The following is a 21,474-nucleotide window of genomic DNA, read 5'->3' on the forward strand; positions in this document are numbered from 1 at the left end:
AATGCTTTCAGTTTTTCACCATTGAGAATGATGTTTGCTGTGGGTTTGTCATATATGGCCTTTATTATGTTGAGGTAGGTTCCCTCTATGCCCACTTTCTGGAGAGTTTTTATCATAAATGGGTGTTGAATTTTGTCAAAAGCTTTTTCTGCATCTATTGAGGCGATCATATGGTTTTTCTTCTTCAGTTTGTTAATATGGTGTATCACATTGATTGATTTGCGTATATTGAAGAATCCTTGCATCCCTGGGATAAATCCCACTTGATCGTGGTGTATGATCCTTTTAATGTGTTGTTGGATTCTGTTTGCTAGTATTTTGTTGAGGATTTTTGCATCTATATTCATCAGTGATATTGGTCTGTAATTTTCTTTTTTTGTAGTGTATTTGTCTGGTTTTGGTATCAGGGTGATGGTGGCCTCATAGAATGAGTTTGGGAGTGTTCCTTCCTCTGCAATTTTTTGGAAGAGTTTGAGAAGGATAGGTGTTAGCTCTTCTCTAAATGTTTGATAGAATTCACCTGTGAAGCCATCTGGTCCTGGACTTTTGTTTGTTGGAAGATTTTTAATCACAGTTTCAATTTCATTACTTGTGATTGGTCTGTTCATATTTTCTATTTCTTCCTGGTTCAGGCTTGGAAGGTTATACCTTTCTAAAAATTTGTCCATTTCTTCCAGGTTGTCCATTTTATTGGCATAAAGTTGCTTGTAGTAGTCTCTTAGGATGCTTTGTATTTCTGCGGTGTCTGTTGTAACTTCTCCTTTTTCATTTCTGATTTTATTGATTTGAGTCCTCTCCCTCTTTTTCTTGATGAGTCTGGCTAATGGTTTATCAATTTTGTTTATCTTCTCAATGAACCAGCTTTTAGTTTTATTGATCTTCGCTATTGTTTTCTTTGTTTCTATTTCATTTATTTCTGCTCTGATCTTTATGATTTCTTTCCTTCTGCTAACTTTGGGTTTTGTTTGTTCTTCTTTCTCTAGTTTCTTTAGGTGTAAGGTTAGATTGTTTACTTGAGATTTTTCTTGTTTCTTGAGGTAGGCTTGTATAGCTATAAATTCCCTCTTAGAACTGCTTTTGCTGCATCCCATAGGTTTTGGGTCGTCGTGTTTTCATTGTCATTTGTCTCTAGGTATTTTTTGATTTCCTCTTTGATTTCTTCAGTGATCTCTTGGTTATTTAGTAACGTATTGTTTAGCCTCCATGTGTTTGTCTTTTTTACGTTTTTTTCCCTGTAATTCATTTCTAATCTCATAGCGTTGTGGTCAGAAAAGATGCTTGATATGATTTCAATTTTCTTAAATTTACTGAGGCTTGATTTGTGACCCAAGATGTGATCTATCCTGGAGAATGTTCCATGCGCACTTGAGAAGAACGTGTAATCTGCTGTTTTTGGATGGAATGTCCTATATATATCAATTAAATCTTTCTGGTCTCTTGTGTCATTTAAAGCTTCTGTTTCCTTATTTATTTTCATTTTGGATGATCTGTCCATTGGTGTAAGTGAGGTGTTAAAGTCCCCCACTATTATTGTGTTACTGTCGATTTCCTCTTTTATAGCTGTTAGCAGTTGCCTTATGTATTGAGGTGCTCCTATGTTGGGTGCATATATATTTATAATTGTTATATCTTCTTCTTGGATTGATCCCTTGATCATTATGTAGTGTCCTTCCTTGTTTCTTGTAACATTCTTTATTTTAAAGTCTATTTTATCTGATATGAGTATAGCTACTCCAGCTTTCTTTTGATTTCCATTTGCATGGAATATCTTTTTCCATCCCCTCACTTTCAGTCTGTATGTGTCCCTAGGTCTAAAGTGGGTCTCTTGTAGACAGAATATATATGGGTCTTGTTTTTGTATCCATTCAGCCAGTCTATGTCTTTTGGTTGGGGCCTTTAATCCATTCACGTTTAAGGTAATTATTGATATGTATGTTCCTGTGACCATTTTCTTAATTGTTTTGGGTTTGTTTTTGTAGGTCCTTTTCTTCTCTTGTGTTTCCCACTTAGAGAAGTTCCTTTAGCATTTGTTGTAGAGCTGGTTTGGTGGTGTTGAATTCTCTTAGCTTTTGCTTGTCTGTAAAGCTTTTGATTTCTCCATCAAATCTGAATGAGATCCTTGCTGGGTAGAGTAATCTTGGTTGTAGGTTCTTCCCTTTCATCACTTTAAGTATATCATGCCACTCCCTTCTGGCTTGCAGAGTTTCTGCTGAGAAATCAGCTGTTAACCTTATGGGAGTTCCCTTGTATGTTATTTGTCGTTTTTCCCTTGCTGCTTTCAATAATTTTTCTTTGTCTTTAATTTTTGCCACTTTGATCACTATGTGTCTCGGCGTGTTTCTCCTTGGGTTTATCCTGTATGGGACTCTCTGCACTTCCTGGACTTGGGTGGCTATTTCCTTTCCCATGTTAGGGAAGTTTTCGACTATAATCTCTTCAAATATTTTCTCTGGTCCTTTCTCTCTCTCTTCTCCTTCTGGGACCCCTATAATGCGAATGTTGTGGCGTTTAATGTTGTCCCAGAGGTCTCTTAGGCTGTCTTCATTTCTTTTCATTCTTTTTTCTTTAGTCTGTTCCACAGCAGTGAATTCCACCATTCTGTCTTCCAGGTCACTTATCCGTTCTTCTGCCTCAGTTATTCTGCTATTGATTCCTTCTAGTGTAGTTTTCATTTCAGTTATTGTATTGGTCATCTCTGTTTGTTTGTTCTTTAATTCTTCTAGGTCTTTGTTAATCATTTCTTGCATCTTCTCAATCTTTGCCTCCATTCTTAGTCCGAGGTCCTGGATCATCTTCACTATCATTATTCTGAATTCTTTTTCTGGAAGGTTACCTATCTCCACTTCATTTAGTTGTTTTTCTGGGGTTTTTTCTTGTTCCTTCATTTGGTACATAGCCCTCTGCGTTTTCATCTTGTCTATCTTTCTGTAACTGTGGTTTTTGGTCCACAGGCTGCAGGATTGTAGTTCTTCTTGCTTCTGCTGTCTGCCCTCTCGGCAGGCAGATTCTTAACCGCTGTGCCACCAGGGAAGCCCTGGACATTTTAGATAACCTATTTTGTGGGAACTCTATATTCGGATTTTCCCTACTGAGAGTGGCTGTGGTTACTTTTGTTTTTTTGTTTGTTTGTTTATTAACTTGCTTAGACTAAATCTATGAACTTTATCTCTCCTCTGGTATGCAGCCACTAATGTCTCTATTCAGTTTTTTGTTGAATATTCTTGTGTTTGTATGTGATCTTGGCTTTATAGGGGTTGCCCCTATATCTGTGTAGGTTAAAGATCAAACAGTTATTAAACACAGGTGCTTAACTACCTAGATCCAGTTAGCTTCTCTCCTCTGCTGATGGCCCTATAAGTGTGTGTGGAGGGGCACACACTTATTTAAAGATCAGGCCATTTCCAAGTCCTTGTGGCCCTTTCACATTTCCTGTCTGTATCTTCTGTCTGCATCTCCACAACCTCAGAGTGGCCAGGAGATTGCTGCCTTGGGCTCTCTTCTGTCTCTGCTGGTTATTCACACAGCCTCAGCCAAGGAAATGATTGTCCGACCACAACAGAGCTTCAGGCTATTAAAGTCATTGGTCTTCCCCACTTGCCCACCTCAGAGACCATCACTTCCACTGACAGTGTTGCTGGGCATATGGTTCACCGCTCTAAATCAAATGAGCCCTCTTAACTTCAGCAGAGAAGCCTCCAGTCCTCACAGCCTGCCCCACCCTTGCAGAATCTTCACATTGACTGAGCTGGGGGAGGAAGAGGTGCAGCCCCAGGCCAGAATACCACAGCTTCTTACTGTTCTTACCCAAAGTTCAGCAGTTTTTAAAAGAAACACTTTGGTCAATTTCCAAAGTGCTGAAATGATTGTTGTTGTTAAAATCAATTTTATCCAGCTTTAAAGTTGCTTTTTATTTTTTTTTTTAATTTTTATTGGAGTATAGTTGCTTTACAACATTGTGTTAGTTTCTACTGTGCAGCAAAGTGAATCAGCTGTATGTATACATATATCCCCTCTTTTTTGGGTTTCTTTCCCGTTTAGGTCACCACGGAGCATTGAGTAGAGTTCCCAGTGCTATAGTAGCTTCTCATTATAAAGTTGCTTTTTAAAGGGAGGATTTTGCCAGTCTACTCACTCAGCCATAGCCAAAAGTCTTATTTTTCCCCTTCACTCCTTTTTTTGAACATCTCTTTTCTCTCATGATTAAGCATTCATCTACCTTTCTGAACACTGGCTCGTTCTTTGGTTCTTTCACTAACCCCTTTTGCTAATATTTAAATGTGGGCAGAATACAAGGTTTTTGCCCTTCATGATCTTCTTTCTCTCCACACTCTCAGTGACATCATAGTTTCCCAAGCCTTTAACCATCATGTCATACAGATGCTTATAGGGTCATTATTTCTAGTATATTCCTCTACCCCTGAACTCCAGTTACAAAATGCTGAGTGCTGGCTACAAAATTCTGTATGAACATCTTGTTGTCAATACAAAGTCAACATGTTCCATTTCTGTCTTTAGCTTACAGACTTTTTTTCCACTTGACCTTTTGTGCCTTGCACAGAGTAGCTTGTGGTTATGTGATTGGATTTATCACATAGCACCAATATTCTTTTATTCACCAGAATTTGACCACTTGGCTTTATCTTTGATTTGTCACTTTTCCTCATTCTCTGTGTGTGTCCATTTGCCTGTTAGATAATATTTTCAAGGGACTTAGCATGGAGCTTGTTGCATAGTAAGTGCTCACTACACGATGGTGGTCATTATCATTGTTTCATCAAATATTAAAACTATCTCAGCAATGTCTGTCTTCTCCATATTATGAGGAAAGGATGGAGTTGTGAAAGGAATGGTAGACTGAGAATCAACTAACCTAGTTTAGGATTCTAGTCTGCCACTTAGAGCCACTTGACCTTAGAAAACTCCCCTAACTTTTCTGAGCCAGTTTCTTCATGTAGAAATTTGGGGATCAGTAATATTTTCATGGAGAGATATATATATGCGTGTGTGTATATATATACCATAGTCTTGCTGGAGAAAATCAAATGCAATAACTAAACTTATAATATTAATATCTTACACTTTATTAAGGAAAGCCATTAACCCTCAGCTTCCATGCTAATTTCAGGCTCTTTTTACTTTTCTCCTGGTCTACAATAACTTCCAAACTAGTTTCTCCACATCTGCCTAAAGCCACATTGCTGTAGATTAATCTTAATAGCTGTCATATCTAATGATATCACTCCCCTGCATGAAAACCTGCATTAGATGAAGTAAATCTAAACCCAGCTTGACATTATTGCCCCAGATTACCTTTTCTTCCTCATCCCCTATTTCCCTATAAGTATCTTATTTCCGAGCAGAACTCAACTGCCCCCTTTCACTAAACATGCTTCATGCCCCACTGTTTTGGGCCTGTTCTCCAAGGTCCCTCTTCCTGCACTTACCCCCTGGTAATTTCCCTGCCCAAAGCCTGACCTCACCTGAGTTCATGTGTAAATATTCCATTCTCTATGAAGCTTTTAGTTTCTTGTTTGCTTTGAATGCAAACATCATGTCTTAATACAACATTTTTTACCCTGCAGTGCCCTAATCATGGTCATTAATAAATATATTAAGGGGGTTTCTGCTTTGTTTAATATGAACAGGAACACATCTTATTTTTCAAGTAATCTTTTTTCTCTCCTTCCATGTTGACAGCTTACTGAAAGCATGTTCTATAGACTCAATTTTGCCCTAAGCAAAGGAGATCTGTTTAGAGTTTGGTTTCTAATGGAAAAGAATGCCATGACCTAATAAAAATTAAAATTTTCTTATCTTGTCACTTTTCTACACGTGGAGTCTTTTTTAAGTTCAAAGGAAATGACATTTATGGTAGCCTTATTATGAAATAGTTTCTGCTGAGTCCAGAGTCATTTAATGCAGTATTACTTAGTGAACCTCATTAAATAGATGCTTCTTTTAAAAATCTCTGGAGTATGATTTAATAATGTGACCTGACAAACCCTTGTAGTGACTAATTGAAGTGGATGCCATCAATCTGGAAATTTCTTGCTTCAAATTCTACTTGATTTTTCTTTCTGTTCTTAACACTAGATTGGTGGTCCTCAAACTTTAATGGAAGAATTGGAGGTGTTTTTATGCATATGCCCAGGCTGTGGCCTCAAAACTGTGGTTTCATAGATTGCGTTGGGGTTCAGAATTTCCTTTTTTTTAATAAATTTATTTATTTATTTATTTATTTTTGGCTGTGTTGGGTCTTCGTTTCTGTGCGAGGGCTTTCTCCAGTTGCGGCAAGCAGGGGCCACTCTTCATCGCGGTGCACGGGCCTCTCACTATCGCAGCCTCTCTTGTTGCAGGGCACAGGCTCCAGACGCGCAGGCTCAATAGTTGTGGCTCACGGGCCTAGTTGCTCCGCGGCATGTGGGATCTTCCCAGACCAGGGCTCGAACCCGTGTCCCCTGCATTGGCAGGCAGATTCTCAAACACTGCGCCACCAGGGAAGCCAGAATTTCCATTTTTAATAGCATCCCAGGTATATCTAATGCAGGTGATGCACAGACCACACTTTGTAGGGAAATGCTGCCCTTAATGAAAATTCTATGTTACGTTGAATTGTTTTAGACTGGCTAACCTAATTTTTAAATCTTTTTTAAAAAACCTTTCTCATTACAGAAACAGAAGATCTGTGGGAGCTTGACTTTGCAGCATCACATGCTAGAACCTGTTCAGCGGATTCCCCGGTATGAGATGCTCCTTAAGGACTACCTAAGGAAATTGCCTCCTGGTTCTCCGGACTGGAATGATGCTAAAAGTAAATACTCCTCCCCACCCCCGCCCCGCCCCTGCTTTCCATTATGGGATAATATAGTGGCCAAGTAGGCTTGTGATTTCAAAGTGAGATAGGTCTCATAGCCACTTTAGTAAAATATTGGTGCCAGAAAATAACCTCACTGGAAATTGTCATCAGCACCTCAATTAGGCAAGCACTTTTGAGCCCAAATCATAGGCTTGGAGCAATGCAAATCACATTTCTCATGCTGGTTTCACATTAATCATTAACTGTGAAATATAAAACTATAGTCTTAGAGACATCTGGAATAGCAATACACAATTACCTTCTCACAGGAAGAATACAACCATTCAGAATTACTAGTGCTGCTGGTTAATTAGGTAGGTTGATACATACCAAGAAAACTAAGATGACATTTACTATGTAAAAATAGCCTAAGCAAAGTGATATCTCTCTACCTTTCTCTACTCTAAGACAGAAGAGACAATGGTGCTGTTTAGTGTCAGTTAACATTTTCCCTGAGAAAACTTTATTCCTTCTCTACTCCTGTACTACTTTTTTTTTTTATGAAAAAATTAAAAATCTTTTATTTTTTCATTAGATCATAATGGAAGACTTTTTAGGGCTTAAGAGTTTCAATAAGAATTTTGTTTTCTTGTGTACTTTAAAAAAATCAGTTAACTGTGAAGAGAAAATTTAACTTGGATTAGTAATCAACATGTACAAACAATAGTGGTGTACAGTCTTAAAGCATTGCTACTTTCTCTAATACTTTTTTGTCTGCTGTTATAAGTGAACCTTGTTGAGAGATGGACACAAAACACAATCTTTGGTCTTAGAGACTGGGTCTTTTTCTGAACATAGGCTATGTGTGATGTTTCTCCCACCATCCAAGTGAGTTGGTGACCACAGGAACTTCTCATCTCCCCTTTCTTCCTCTAAAGTTTAGAATTATCCTAACTTGTCTTCTTCCACTTTCCACTTCATCCCCGCTTTCCACTCACCTGGCCTGAGTGCTTGGTTTTAGTAGTGGTAGGATTGGAGGTTGGATCACCATTGCTACTTCTCAAACTAGTCTCGTGGGCAGTGGCCCCAGCCCATCTTAATTTGTCTCCCTCTACCTTGGATACTATGTGGAATGCAAAGAATTGCTCAAAATCAGGATAGTTCTCCAAAATATAAATAAAAATTCTGCTTCTTCTGTACTCAAAAGACTTTGACTCCTGCTAAGGTAGCTATGTCAAAAATGAGAGAGTCAGCAACATAATAGGGTATTTTATTACTCTTTTTGGTTTCCCATTACTACTTACACTAAAGTTCTAAGGAAATCACAGAAGTACTTTTAGAGACCTAAAAGTAGAGGGGAAAGCAACAAAAGTGCATTTTGTTCAGCAGTAGAACGAAGAAGACAGAAAAGCTGGTTCAGAATAATGGGGTTGTTGTGGTAACAGAATTAACCCAACCAGTATTCATAAGATAGGAAAGAAAGGAAGAGAGCAGGACATAATGTAGGATTGAGAACATTCCCTCAGATTAATCCAGCAGGAAGCCTCAGCTTTCACATCTCTTCACCAGTAGTCCCGAAGCTCCTGCCTTGCCCATATCAGAGTTCCCATTCCCATCTCTCGCTACCACCTGCCCTAGCAACAACACCCTCCGTCAACATTGGCATCAGAAAATTCCCTTTCACCTAGACTAGAAATGTGAGTGTGTTTTCCCAAGGAAAACTGATTATGCTTGGTGGTTAATTTTCTCATAAAACTAGTGAAATACTTACTACTGCTGAAATATTGTAGAACTTTGAGTCAGAAGACTTAGGTTCTAATGTAGCCCTTCAGTATCATAATTTGTGACCTTAGCCAAGTCACATCACTCTCTACTTCTTTCATCTGCCAAATGAAGCTAATATACTTTCCATTCAAGGTTGCATAAGAATGAATTGACCTAATATATATGAAAGCCCCTGACAAAGTTCCTTGTACCAAGCTAGTGTCAGGGTGTTTGTTATTTTGAAGGTCCCTTATCAATTAAATGTACCTGAGAGCTTATTCACTGTATATGACTTTTAATGAGGAAATACCCTTCAAGTTCCAAATAATCTGCTTACAAATGAACTTTTGAAAGTATCCAGCTTGTAAATGCAAATTGCCCCCTGCTTTTATCGTGTATCTTCGGTCTCAGATTTCTTCTTATTGTACTGTATATTATTCAGCTATCTAGTAACATAGTAAGGACAAAATGTATTTACTTTTCTTTTTTTCCATTTAGAATCACTTGAAATTATATCTACAGCAGCAAGTCATTCTAATAGTGCAATAAGAAAAATGGTAAGTGGTTTCCAGAGGAAATGGGAATATTCTAGTTAGATAATTGCCAATAATATAGTCTGATATTATCTACAGGTTTGGACCCAAATGAATTGATACAAGTGAACAAAAAATATTGTTTATAAAATGTTTAGTGTTATCCCTCTTCTCCCAGGTTTTAATTTGATCATAACTGACATACTTTATACCAAAATTTATGCTTAGTTCCAATCCCTTCTGAATTATGTATATTTTAGCTAAGGTCATTGATTAAAGGAACTAAGGTGAAACCTCCTTATATATGATCTTGCTGTGTTTTGTTTTAATTTCCTAGGAGAACCTAAAGAAACTCTTAGAGATTTATGAAATGTTGGGAGAAGAAGAAGACATTGTAAATCCTTCAAATGAACTAATAAAAGAAGGACAGATCCTCAAACTAGCTGCTCGGAACACATCGGCACAAGAGCGCTACCTTTTCTTAGTGAGTTTTGTAGTATGAGCAAGTCACATAAGAATAACCCATAAACATTGTTATATGCATCTTGGAAAAGTAGGATGCTTGCTTGCTCTCACCAAAACAATTATATCTAACCTGGTTTAGTCAGTACTGTCAGGATTCCACATCAGGGAATGTCCTTAGTAACTGAAACTTGTTCTTTCAAGGACACAAATCTTTTTTTGAAGTATTTTTCTATAATCTTCCTGTGTACTTACCATGTATAATTTACTTCAGTAACACGTAGTGAAGATGATTTAACCTTTCCATGATGATCATAGCCATCAGTGTATACGTGGGGACCACTATTTTTAATTCTTCTAGTTGAAGAAATATATAGACAAAGTTGTAAAACTTGTGCCTCAAATATCTATGTAAAAGTACATGAGTTTGCTACATAGTTCCTTTTCACTGCGATCAGTCTCCATCCCTGCCTTAACTTCCGGGAAATGACAGTTAGTCTAGAACTTATCGAAAACATAGGCGCTCTCCCTGGGGCATCCAGGCCATTATATTTTAGTCTCTGTTAATTCCAGTTCCTTTCTATATCTAATGATATAATAATAATCATAATAGCTAACAATGAGTAACAATAAGCTAACCTTGAGTAATAGCTCAGTAAATGTTAGCTATTACTATGATTGTTATTATAGGCAAAGAAACAGACACATTGGTCAAGAGGCTGCCCGGTAACTGGCACATGACACATTCTCAGGATGTTATCACATCTGACTTTTCTGCTGCAAGGCAGTCATCTCACCAGCCTTAGTATGAGTTGTTGGGGGCTTAGAGGCTTCTGTTGTCTGGTTACAGCTTCCTTTGAAAGGAAGATTTACAGGAACTAATTGTCATGCAGAAGGGTGTTCAGTATCTCTCGTGAAGCGTTTCTACTTCAAGTTTGTATAACTAAAGAAAATTGAAAACATGTCCATCCACACAAAATTTATACGTGAATGTTCATAGCAAAAGTATTCATTATAGCCAAAAAGTGGAAACAAACTAAATGTCCATCAGTTGATGAATGGATAAACAAAATGTGGTATAACCATGCACTGGAATATTATATGGCAGTAAAAAGGAATAAAATACTGATACATACTACGTGAATGAACTTTGAAAACGTTGTGTAAAGTGAAAGAAGCCATTCACAAAAAGCCACACTGTGTGATATGATTCCGTTTATATGAAATGTCTAGAATAGGCAAATGCATAGAGGCAGGAAGTAAGTAGTGGTAGCTTAGGGCTAGTGGGGAGGAGGAAATGGATACAGGATTTCCATTTAGAGTCATGTAATGTTCTAAAATTAGGTAGTAGTGATGGCTGCACGATTTACAACTATATAAAAACCATGAATTGTACATTTTAAAAGGGTATATGAATTATATCTCAATAACTTAAAAAATTTATAGATATTTTACAAATTAACTATAAAAAAGTCTTCATTGGAGCTCAACAGAAGAACTTCACCTTTCAGAAGTTTTACAGAGACCTAAATGTAAATCAGGGACATGTGATGTCATGTTAGGGTCCAGAGGGCTGTTTATTTTGAAATGTAGGTTTTGTTATTCAAATATGGTGAGGCCAACACATCAGGAGATGATTGCCATTGAAAAGATAGTTATACTCGGAGATTCCAAAAGGAGGGGGCATGCCACACCATGGAAGAGCTACATGAGAAAGCACCAGAGTTGGTCAGAAGGCAGAGAAAGCAAGCAGCAAATGTGGGCAAGAGCCTGTACTGTGGTTTCTGCGAGAAGGAATAGGCAAGGCAGAGAAAACCAGCTTAGAATTTGCTAGTTTAAATAATTTCATCAGGCTCTGGCACACAGGGACTGTTGCCTGGTACCTAGCCTTAGGGTCCTTAGGGAAGGGGAACACTGACCCAGAGTGTAAGCACTCAATAGAGGAGGTGATTGGGGTGTGAGTTCTGGATCTGTTGGTTTCCATATGAAAGTCATGCTTGCAGGTGAGTCACTCACTGTCTCAAAGAATTGAGTAGTCCTGAGAGGGGGCAGTCCTCCAATGTCAGCAAGGCCCCAAGATGTCAAAGCATCAAAAATCCAGATTAAAAAGAGATGCTTAATATACTGTTCTGGGCAAAATGCCTGGGAGTCAGTGTCTTCCCTTTGTCTTTACCTGTAGGTGCTTAGGTAATTTTCCTTTCCCCTCTTCAACATCAGTGTTACAGTTTCTATAGTTAAACTTTCAGCTCTGTGTCTAACCAATGGCCTTGGTTTAATTTTCACATTTGAGAATTATTCTGGAAATAGTTTTGGATTGAATACCTTAATTCAGAGCCAAATTAAACAGCTATTTGGAGGACAGATGGCAAAGGACCTTGGGGGAATACAACAGTAGTGACTTTGAGAAAAGTACCCATCTTGTTCCAGTTATTATAAGCTATCAAGCATATCGTGTCATTGCCTTCCAGGAGAATGGAGTCATACAGCAGAAATTTTAGGAAAGCCTTATTCATCTTTTGAAGACCATCTTAGAAGCAGTTCTTGTCGTGTTCATTCTTTCAGTCCTTCCCCTGTAGTACTGTACTTGTCACAGAATCTCTCCTCTCCCCAGCACACATTTATTCCCATAGAGCATCTTTTTTTTCTTATATGTAGAAACTTCAGAAGTACCTTTTATTTTTTCTCCTTTCTCTCTAGAAGTAAAATGAGCGCTAGTTTTCTATTTCCTATTCTGGAGATAATTACACTTGTAAATCTGAAAAACCAAGTTATATTTAGAATTTGATTTCAGCTTTCAAATGATCATCATGTGTTTGCATATTTGCTTGCCTCCACATCATGCTTTTTATGTTATGTAGGTTACTCTGTTGAGTAAGTAAATAACCACACCTGACATCTGAAAGTTAAAAAAAAAAATCACTGAATTATCCCATAGAATGATAGGAGGTTTTATTCTTGGCTCTTTGGAGTTCTAGTCCTTGTTTCCTTATACCTTTTGACAGAGTTATATATATATTTTTCTCTTGACTTATTTAAACTTTGAATACAGGCCGGGCACTGGAAATTTTCTCCAACAATGTATTTTTACCTTCTAAAACAAACTTTAATGAACTGTCACTGGTGAGACATGAAATTGAATTATTTCAATCAAATAATATATTTTAAAGAGACTTGAAATAACTAGTCGAGGAGCCCTGGAGATCAAGAAGCAGGAACCTCCCTACACTTTTAATAAAGTTGAGACTTTCTTCTAGGTTTTGGCACAGCCTAGCACTTCTAGAGCTTGCCAGCCAGAGACTGCTTTGTCAATAACTACTTCTGAGCAGCGGGCATGGAATAAAAGGAGTTTCTTTCACTGAAAGGGAAAGTCAGTCTACTTGGTGCTACTCCCTCTTTTAGTACCAGCAAAACCCAGAGAAGGTGATGGTGGCTTTTGCCACAGGAGCAAGGTTCACAGAGGGAACAGGACTAGCTACTTAATTCCTTTACGTATATGGCATCTTCTTTGTAAGCATTATCACCTTCACCTCTAAGCAGAAGAAAAAGGGTATTTATTGGCTAGCCCTGTCCATTTTGGTGGCTCTTTGCAACTCCTGCAGTACTGTTCAGACATGGCCAAATCCCCTCCTGAGAAGACCTTATAGAGGAAAGAAATACTAACATGAACAGTTAGCAAGCTGTTGCCTTAATCAAGCTGGGATGGTGATGAGAACATTTAAGAGTATTTTCAGATCTCTAAATTCTGTGTACTACAGTGAGGCTGTGATTGCCATATTTAGAATACAGTGGACAATTAATGATAAAGCATTGATTATGTTCCCTTCTAGAAATGTAAATGTGAAATGTGGTGCTCAGATATATCTGATAAAAACGTATTTAGTGCCCTTTTATTTCTACATTATACAGTGTGGAAATGAAATTTATGATGTTAGTTATAGGAAGTTGCAAAATAATGTATGAGGAACAAACTGGTAAAAAATTTGCTTTCAGAATGAGTACAGTGGACATTGTCACATAAAGATGTTGAAATGTTTTAAATATCCATCAACATTTCTTTGATGGTTGGAGCTAAAAAGAGGACCTGACAACAGGACATTATTCCTCATTTAATCCTCTCAACAACCTGTGACTTTTACAGATAATGATCCTGAGACATGAGAGGTTACATAAGTGTTTAAGTTCCCAGTTGCTTTTCTTACAAAAATATATTTAAGCCTAGAAACAGTGTTAGAAACAATAAATATGAAGTAGAAAGATAAATATGGACCTTCTTTAGGAATCTGCCTACAAATTAACCCCCATATTTAGAGTTTCATCCTTTTGCATGTTTTAATATATTTAAAAGTTAATTAAATGCCTTCCCCAAATCATTGCTTGGTACTGATTAGCAGGAGCTGTTCATTGTTTTGTTTTGTTTTGTTTTTTTATAAATTTACTTATTTTTTATTTATTTTGGGCTGCGTCGGGCCTTTGTTGCTGCGCACGGGCTTTCTCTAGTTGCGTTGAGCAGGGGCTGCTCTTCGTTGTGGTGTATGGGCTTCTCACCGCGGTGGCTTCTCTTGTTACGAGCCTGGGCTCTAGCCACGCGGGCTTCACTAGTTGTGGCTCACGGGCTCTAGAGCGCAGGCTCAGTAGTTGTGGCACACGTGCCCAGTTGCTCCGCGGCATGTGGGATCTTCCGGGAGCAGGACTTGAACCCGTGTCCCCTGCATTGGCAGGCGGGTTCTTTTTTTTTTTTTAATTTATTTATTTAGTTATTTATTTTTGGCTGTTTTGGGTCTTCGTTTCTGTGCGAGGGCTTTCTCTAGTTGCGGCGAGTGGGGGCCACTCTTCATCACGGTGCGTGGGCCTCTCACTATCGTGGCCTCTCTTATTGCAGAGCACAAGCTCCAGACGCGCAGACTCAGTAGTTGTGGCTCACGGGCCCAGTTGCTCCGCGGCATGTGGGATCTTCCCAGACCAGGGCTCGAACCCGTGTCCCCTGCATTGGCAGGCAGATTCTCAACCACTGCGCCACCAGGGAAGTCCAGGAGTTGTTCATGGTTGACTAGAAATGAGGCACTAATTTGATTCAGTTTCAAAATAAGGTTCTTCATTTTAAATAAAGACTTTTTGCTAAAATAAATGACTTTTCTGTTAATTCATACATGATGAATTCTTAAGCAAGATGTGGGGCAGTATAAAACAGTGACTTTGTTTTTCTACAGAGGATTTAGTGTGCTAACCCACGTTCTAATGAAATTTGAACTAATAATTTGCCTACTTTTTTAAACTTAACATTAAACACATTGGTAAAAATAATTGCTAAATATTAATCTTTTCCTCTAACAGCTATTGTAGACTTGTTGCCTGACACAACAGTTAGAAATTTTATTGCCTAAGGGCTTCAACTTACATGGTTGAGAACTTCAGTTTCTGGTATATAGAGGTCCTTAATAAATTGTTGCTGAGCTTAATTTCCTTAACTAACTTCCTTACTAGTACAAAATGATGATTGGTTTACTTAAATATTAATAAAATATTTATGAACCAACACAGGGGGGAAATATATGTTACAAATTTTAAAATATGACAATTTTGATACAAGCATAAAAGCTCTCTGGTATTTAAGTAATTTTTCTCACATAGAAAGTATGGTATTCCCTGGAATTTTTGTCTAGGGCTACTTTCAATATTGGTCACTTTCCTCTGTCTTTGTTTTCCTGTTTTTTTACATGTGTTCTGCCTTTTTGCAGTTCAACAACATGTTGCTGTACTGCGTGCCAAGATTCAGCTTGGTGGGCTCTAAATTCACAGTTCGAACCAGGGTTGGCATTGATGGAATGAAAATTGTAGAGACTCACAATGAGGAATATCCACACACTTTCCAGGTATCTGGGAAAGAGAGAACACTGGAACTACAAGCCAGGTAAGAGAACCATTCCTATCTCACAACTTTACAAAAGCATCAAAATAAATTGTAGGACAAAATAATTCTGAGGATCTATCCCATGTCTGGTTGGACATAAATGGAAAGATGTGAGCTCTTGAAAGTCAAGAATTATGTCTTCCCTTTTGATTCCTCTGTAGTGCCTAGGATAGTGGTTTTTCAGACAGTAAGCATTCAGTAAATTAAAGTGACCGAATTGTTGCATTCAAGCCAAAGTTTTGAGTCTTCTAGGAAAAAGTTCTCTAACCTTTTTTCCGCCATCCTTCCTTTTGGTCCACAAATGTTTATTGATGTTTATTATTTCATGATAAATGTTGAAGCTTTAACTATCTGTCCTTCAAAGACTCTGCATTCATAGGACTTAATGGCACTTTGATGGAGAGAATGATTTTGGAAATCGATCATTTTGGAGGCATTTTGGAAAAGATGATTCTCCTGCCACAGTTGAGGATACATGAAGGGGGCCATTTGGGGCTCTAGTAGCCTGTAGCAACCAGGACTTCTGAAAGGGGTGGCTCTTCTTATATGTTTATTGAGTGGGAGAGAAAGATCTGGAGGCCTAGCATCCATCCCCCTACCATAACCACGTTTGGAAAGAAAAAAAAAAAAAAACATGAGAACCACTGTAGTAGATCACAGCTACCTCATGCGTGAACCTCTAGAAGACAGAGTGCTGTCAGGTTTTAAAATATCTGCTTTAGGAAACTGTCATCCATTTATCCTATAAAAAAAAAAAACCTAGCATGGTGAAAATTGAGATACACCAAAAGTTCACAGATCAGAGGTTAACTACTGATCCCAGCTCTGATGGTTTTCATACCCTAGAATCCATGGAAAATCAGAGAGCCCTTCTGTTCCTTTCTATTCCTTTGCACCAATAGCATGTGGTTCTGGTTGCTTAGGTGAACTCATCCTGGATATTTGTGTTTAGTAACTATGTACGAGCTTAAACTTCACAGTTTCAAAAGAGAATAAATTATTTTAATAGGAATCTGTGCCCAGGGAGCCAGGGAATTGGTGATTATAGATATGGAACATGTGGCAGGTTAGGAAAGTTTGAAGAAATACCTAGCCAGTCCTTTGATTTCCCACAGAAAATATATAGTGAACCTGCATTACTTAGGGAGCTGCCAGGAGACTGCCCTGAGGATTAGGAGGCAGCATTTCAAGCATGAGTTAAAATGGTGGTGGACTTGGCTTTGGATGTTATGGTTATCCTACTTTATCATGGTGAGATTTGGACCCCAGCCATCAAACCCAAGAGAACAATTTATGTTACTGTACTTGGAAGCTCCTGACCTAAGTCCTCACTCAGTGGTTGACTCCCTGAGTGATTGGCCCTGGCGACAGAGAAGACTCATCAATAGTTCTGATCATCATAGAAGTCTTCATTACAGATGAATGAAGGTTCTGCTGGCTCTGAATATCAGCATAGTTCCAAATCTGCAAACCCGAGAAATGTGTCTGAACAGCAGAAGAGAGATTATCAAGGATTCTTGGGTTGCCTGAGTTGAGAGGGACTCCAGCCCCCCTCCATTAGCAGGTTGGGCTGTTTTCGCTTCAGGATGGGGCTGATTCATGAAAATTTTTCTTAAGTACAGGCAGTTATCATTTTGTAGAGTTCCAATATGCACTATTGGATACATTTCAATTAGTACTGAAAACACATTCATTTTTCCTTAAATTTCTTATTCCCCTAATCTCATTGCTTTAGTTGTATTTATGATTATATGATGAATTGAAGATCTGAATGAAGTGTGATTACTTATCTTCTGGTCTATAATGACTCTCTCAAGAATGTAGACAAACACTGAAATTCTCAGAAAGTCTGAAGGATTACATGGAACCCCAAATTGGGTATATATTTGGTGATATTTAAAGAGAATTCACTTCTGAAGCCAACACAGAAAAAAATGTTCTGCTTTTCTTATTAAATAAGTCAGCCTGAAGACTGACCTCTCACACTCTACTTCCCCTTCCATATTCAAAAGAATATAAACTTTTGAAACAAAATTATTTTATGTAGTTTTTATTCAATGGTTTTCTATTGCTAAATGGATATAAAAATATAGTGATGAGTAAATTAAACAAAGGAGTAAATTTAAAAATCTGCCATGATTGAGAAAGTAAAACAAAAGGCATTAAAGACTTGTCAGGTTACTTTGCATTTAAAAGGCTAAAAGCGGCTAGCAAATAACTATGCTTCCAGAGCAATAGAGCTGATTTTGTGGGGGCGGGGCATAGCATTAGGGAGAAACCTTTTTTGAGGGGCAAGATTAAAGCCCCTGCCCCCACCAAGGTTCTTGGTTCAGGATCCCCAGGTGAAATATAAGCAGAATCTTACATTTGACAGGCACGGATTCCAGCAGTATTCCTGGCACATCATGATACTCAGTTTTTGTGAGAAAGATGGATGGTGTCACATGGATGGTATGATCACAGACTTATACATATGTGATACCTGTGGGACTGTGGCATGTGACATTCAGGCTGGGACAGGGACTCAGACTTAGCCCTAGCCTACCAAATACATACAAACAAATAGAGCCCACTCTTCACAATCCCTCAATTTGGAGATCTTACTGAGTCCAAAGTCTACTAAAAGGGAAATTTTTTCCCAACAGAAAATTATTAAATACTGGGGTTCATTAATCTGTGAAACCTCCTTCCTACAGGCATTTAAATCTTCATTGTGTTTTATCTATAGTGAATTAGGTATGGTATTGCCTGAAGCCTAGCAAAATAGAATTAAATTGTTTACCAAAGGAAATGTTACATAGCTCCCTAAGGACTTACACAGATAATTTATAGTCTCAAGGATAATTGCAATCTTTTCTAAGATGGGTTGTGACTAGCAGCCTTGCAAAGCCTCATGTGTTTTCATAAAGGTGAATTGGAAGACTAAGTCTATATCTAGTATAATGCTAGATCTACAGATACTTGATATATACAACTAGATGATGGTGGTTAAACTAATAGAAGACAAACTTAACTCTCTCCATCAAAAGTTATGTGTACCAAAGTAAGTGGATGGTATAAAACTATGTTTATGAATTCATTTGTTCAATTGCCAGAGATTCTGTTTAATTTTTATTATAACTCCTTCTTGGACATCCCTGAATTTTCCAGAAAGTTGGAATAACATAAATACAGTTGTATGCACCAGGTATAACTCATTAATGTTCTCTTTATTCACTTTAATTTTTTGTTGTTGTTTATTTTAGTTCTGAGCAAGACAAAGAAGAATGGATCAAGGTAAACCTGATTTCTATTTTCATTTTTTTTGTGTGGTAATCTCTGTATATGTATCCAGATGCACATATATTGTTTTATTATGCACATATTGTAGTCATCAGAATAAGGTCATTTAATTTTTAAGGTGATTTCCATCCTAGATATTTAATAAAGTGTTTTTATTAATTTGCATGTGATACTTTAATATGTGCTTTGAATTTCATGTATATTTTAGGCACTTCAAGAGACTATTGATGCTTTCCATCAGAGGCATGAAACCTTCAGAAATGCAATTGCCAAGGATAATGACATTCACTCAGAGGTTTCTGTAAGTTGAATTAAATTCTTTAAGTTCTTTTCTGTTTGCAGTTGCAGAAGATCTATCTAGTCATTTTGTTACCCAGTCTTTTCCCTTTGCAATGCCAAAACTGGCTATTTGGACAGAATCTCATTTCTTCTTAGATGAATACAATAGAGTGCCTTTTCATGCTGCTTAAATGTCTTTGAACCTTTTTTTTTTTCTTTCTCTTTTTCTGGATCTTGAGTTTCAGAACATGGTATGAGCAATGTTGTTAAAATTCTTTTTAAAATAAATAAATGAACGAACGGATGGATGGATGGATGGATGGAAATGACAGTTTTTGCCATTAAAGTTGAATCTCTCTTTCCTTTTTAGACTGCTGAGCTAGGAAAAAGAGCCCCAAGATGGATCCGAGATAATGAAGTTACAATGTGTATGAAATGCAAGGAGTCTTTTAATGCCCTGACGAGGAGAAGGCATCATTGTCGAGCATGTGGACATGTATGTGAGCTTTCTTGGTCATTAAGATTGTTAGTCACTATATAAGTGTTGTAAAATCATTAATTGGAAAAAAACAAAGAAATCATTCAATAAATCACTTAGTTGATAAACTTCTGTTGGTGATAACTTTATGCAAAGCACTGTGCTGGGTCCTGGAGAAAAACTGGTAAGCAAAATGATAGCCAGCTTCACAGAGCTCACATTCTAATGGAGAAAACAGACCAGTCAAATTAACAGACAAGCATTTCAAATGACTATAAATGCAATAAGAAATCAAGAAGCTAAAATGGGGAATAACGGTAATGGAAGAGGATTTGGAACCAATTTTAGTTAGAAAAATGAAGACCTATCTGAGGCGTTGCTATTTAAGCTGATGCCTAAAAGGTGAGAAAGAGCTAACCATAAGAAAGAAGGCAGAAAGAGCATTCAGGCAGTGAGAGTTGTATGTCAAAAGCCCTGAGGTAGGAAAGAGCTTCATCTATTCTTTTTAATTTTTTTATTTTTTAAAATAAATTTATTTATTTATTTCTGGCTGCATTGGGTCTTCGTTGCTGAACATAGGCTTTCTATTTATTTGCAGCGAGTGGGGGCTACTCTTCGTTGTGGTGCATGGGCTTCTCACTGCAGTGGCTTCTCTTGTTGCGGAGCACGGGCTCTAGGCGCACGGGCTTCAGTAGTTGTGGCACGCAGGCTCAGTAGTTGTGGCCCACGGGCTCTAGAGCACAGGCTCAGTAGTTGTGGCACATGGGCTTAGTTGCTCCGCGGCATGTGGGATCTTCCCAGACTAGGGCTCGAACCCATATCCCCTGCACTGGCAGGCAGATTCTCAACCACTGCGCCACCAGGGAAGCCCTGATCTATTCTTGAGACTGCCAAAAGGTCATGTAGCTGGAGCATAATGAGCAATCTAAGAAATAGAAAGATAAATAATAACCAAAGGAGTCAGTGACTTTGAGAAAATATGAGATGGAACCTATAGCTTAAGTAGAAGTTCAGACTTTTGATGGGGAGAGGGAAACTTCCCTCCATTATAACAGAAAGGATAAAGAGAAAGATGAGTGGAAATGTGGGTGTGTTTTTGATTTGGTGGTGGGAAATGAGGGAATTTAGATCTGATAATATCTACATATTCATTGAAGAGGAAGAGGAAGAGTCATCATCTGAAAGTGAAGGGGGAAGTAAGAGGGAGGGGGGAGATTTGAGAAAGAGAGCTAAGTATGTAATAGTTGTCTCTGGGCAGGAAAAAGTGAGCCTACCAAAGAAACAAAGATGCCCATTAGGGGTTTATGGTTATAAATTTAAAAGGACACACTAGTCCATTTAATGGAATGAAATATCTCTAACAAGATTCAGCAACTCAAGCCAGCTAAGGCAGTTGACAGGTTTTCAGGGATTGAATTGTTTCATATGGAAAGAGTGAGAAGGAACAAAGCATGACCTGAAGTTGGAGAGAAGTAGCAGCAGGTTTTGGAGGGCCTTGTAAACCAAGTTGAAGATTAATACCTTCTTCTAAAAAGCAACACATAAGCATAGAGTAGGATAGGCATTGTAGTGTCGTGACTGAATGTATTATTAGTATGCTTTCATGCAACAGTTTTTATTGATAGTACTTTCAGATTATTCTCAATTACATTGCAGATTTATTCTTCCTTTTTTCCTAAGTTTTGACTCAGTGAGACAGTTTTATAATCAAAATCAAATTGATAGCAAACATCTTTTTTTCCCCCTCAGTGTAAGACTTCTTTTAATCTCTCATTGAGTGTGCTTGAAATGATATCAGATATTGACATACTTGCTTTCAGTAAACAAAAATATGAATGTACTGTGACATAATTTGAAAATAAGTATTAGTTGATATGAATTTGCAGATACAGACATGTCTAATTTTAAATCCTAGGGTAATTTCATTGAAATTATGAGAAAACAATGAACAATTTTTTATTATGAATTTTAC

At 37.8% G+C, this 21,474-nt stretch overlaps 1 protein-coding gene across 13 annotated transcripts in view; it reads left to right on the forward strand.

The window, feature by feature from the left end:
• FGD4 (FYVE, RhoGEF and PH domain containing 4) overlaps positions 1-21,474 on the forward strand; it is a 220,626-nt gene that overhangs the window by 181,017 nt on the left and 18,135 nt on the right. For 12 of the 13 annotated variants that reach the window (XM_082352075.1, XM_082352074.1, XM_082352065.1 and 9 more), the window contains 7 exons: positions 6,673-6,811; positions 9,059-9,117; positions 9,431-9,577; positions 15,291-15,463; positions 18,709-18,739; positions 18,954-19,046; positions 19,395-19,520. In XM_082352075.1, coding sequence (XP_082208201.1) covers positions 6,673-6,811; positions 9,059-9,117; positions 9,431-9,577; positions 15,291-15,463; positions 18,709-18,739; positions 18,954-19,046; positions 19,395-19,520 — 768 coding nt within the window. Of the gene's footprint in view, positions 1-6,672; positions 6,812-9,058; positions 9,118-9,430; positions 9,578-15,290; positions 15,464-18,708; positions 18,740-18,953; positions 19,047-19,394; positions 19,521-21,474 lie in introns of those variants that run through there. The other variant, XM_082352066.1, reaches the window with a different exon arrangement.

The sequence above is a fragment of the Balaenoptera borealis genome, assembly GCF_965194805.1.
Source record: "Balaenoptera borealis genome assembly, chromosome: 13".
Lineage (NCBI taxonomy): Eukaryota > Metazoa > Chordata > Mammalia > Artiodactyla > Balaenopteridae > Balaenoptera > Balaenoptera borealis.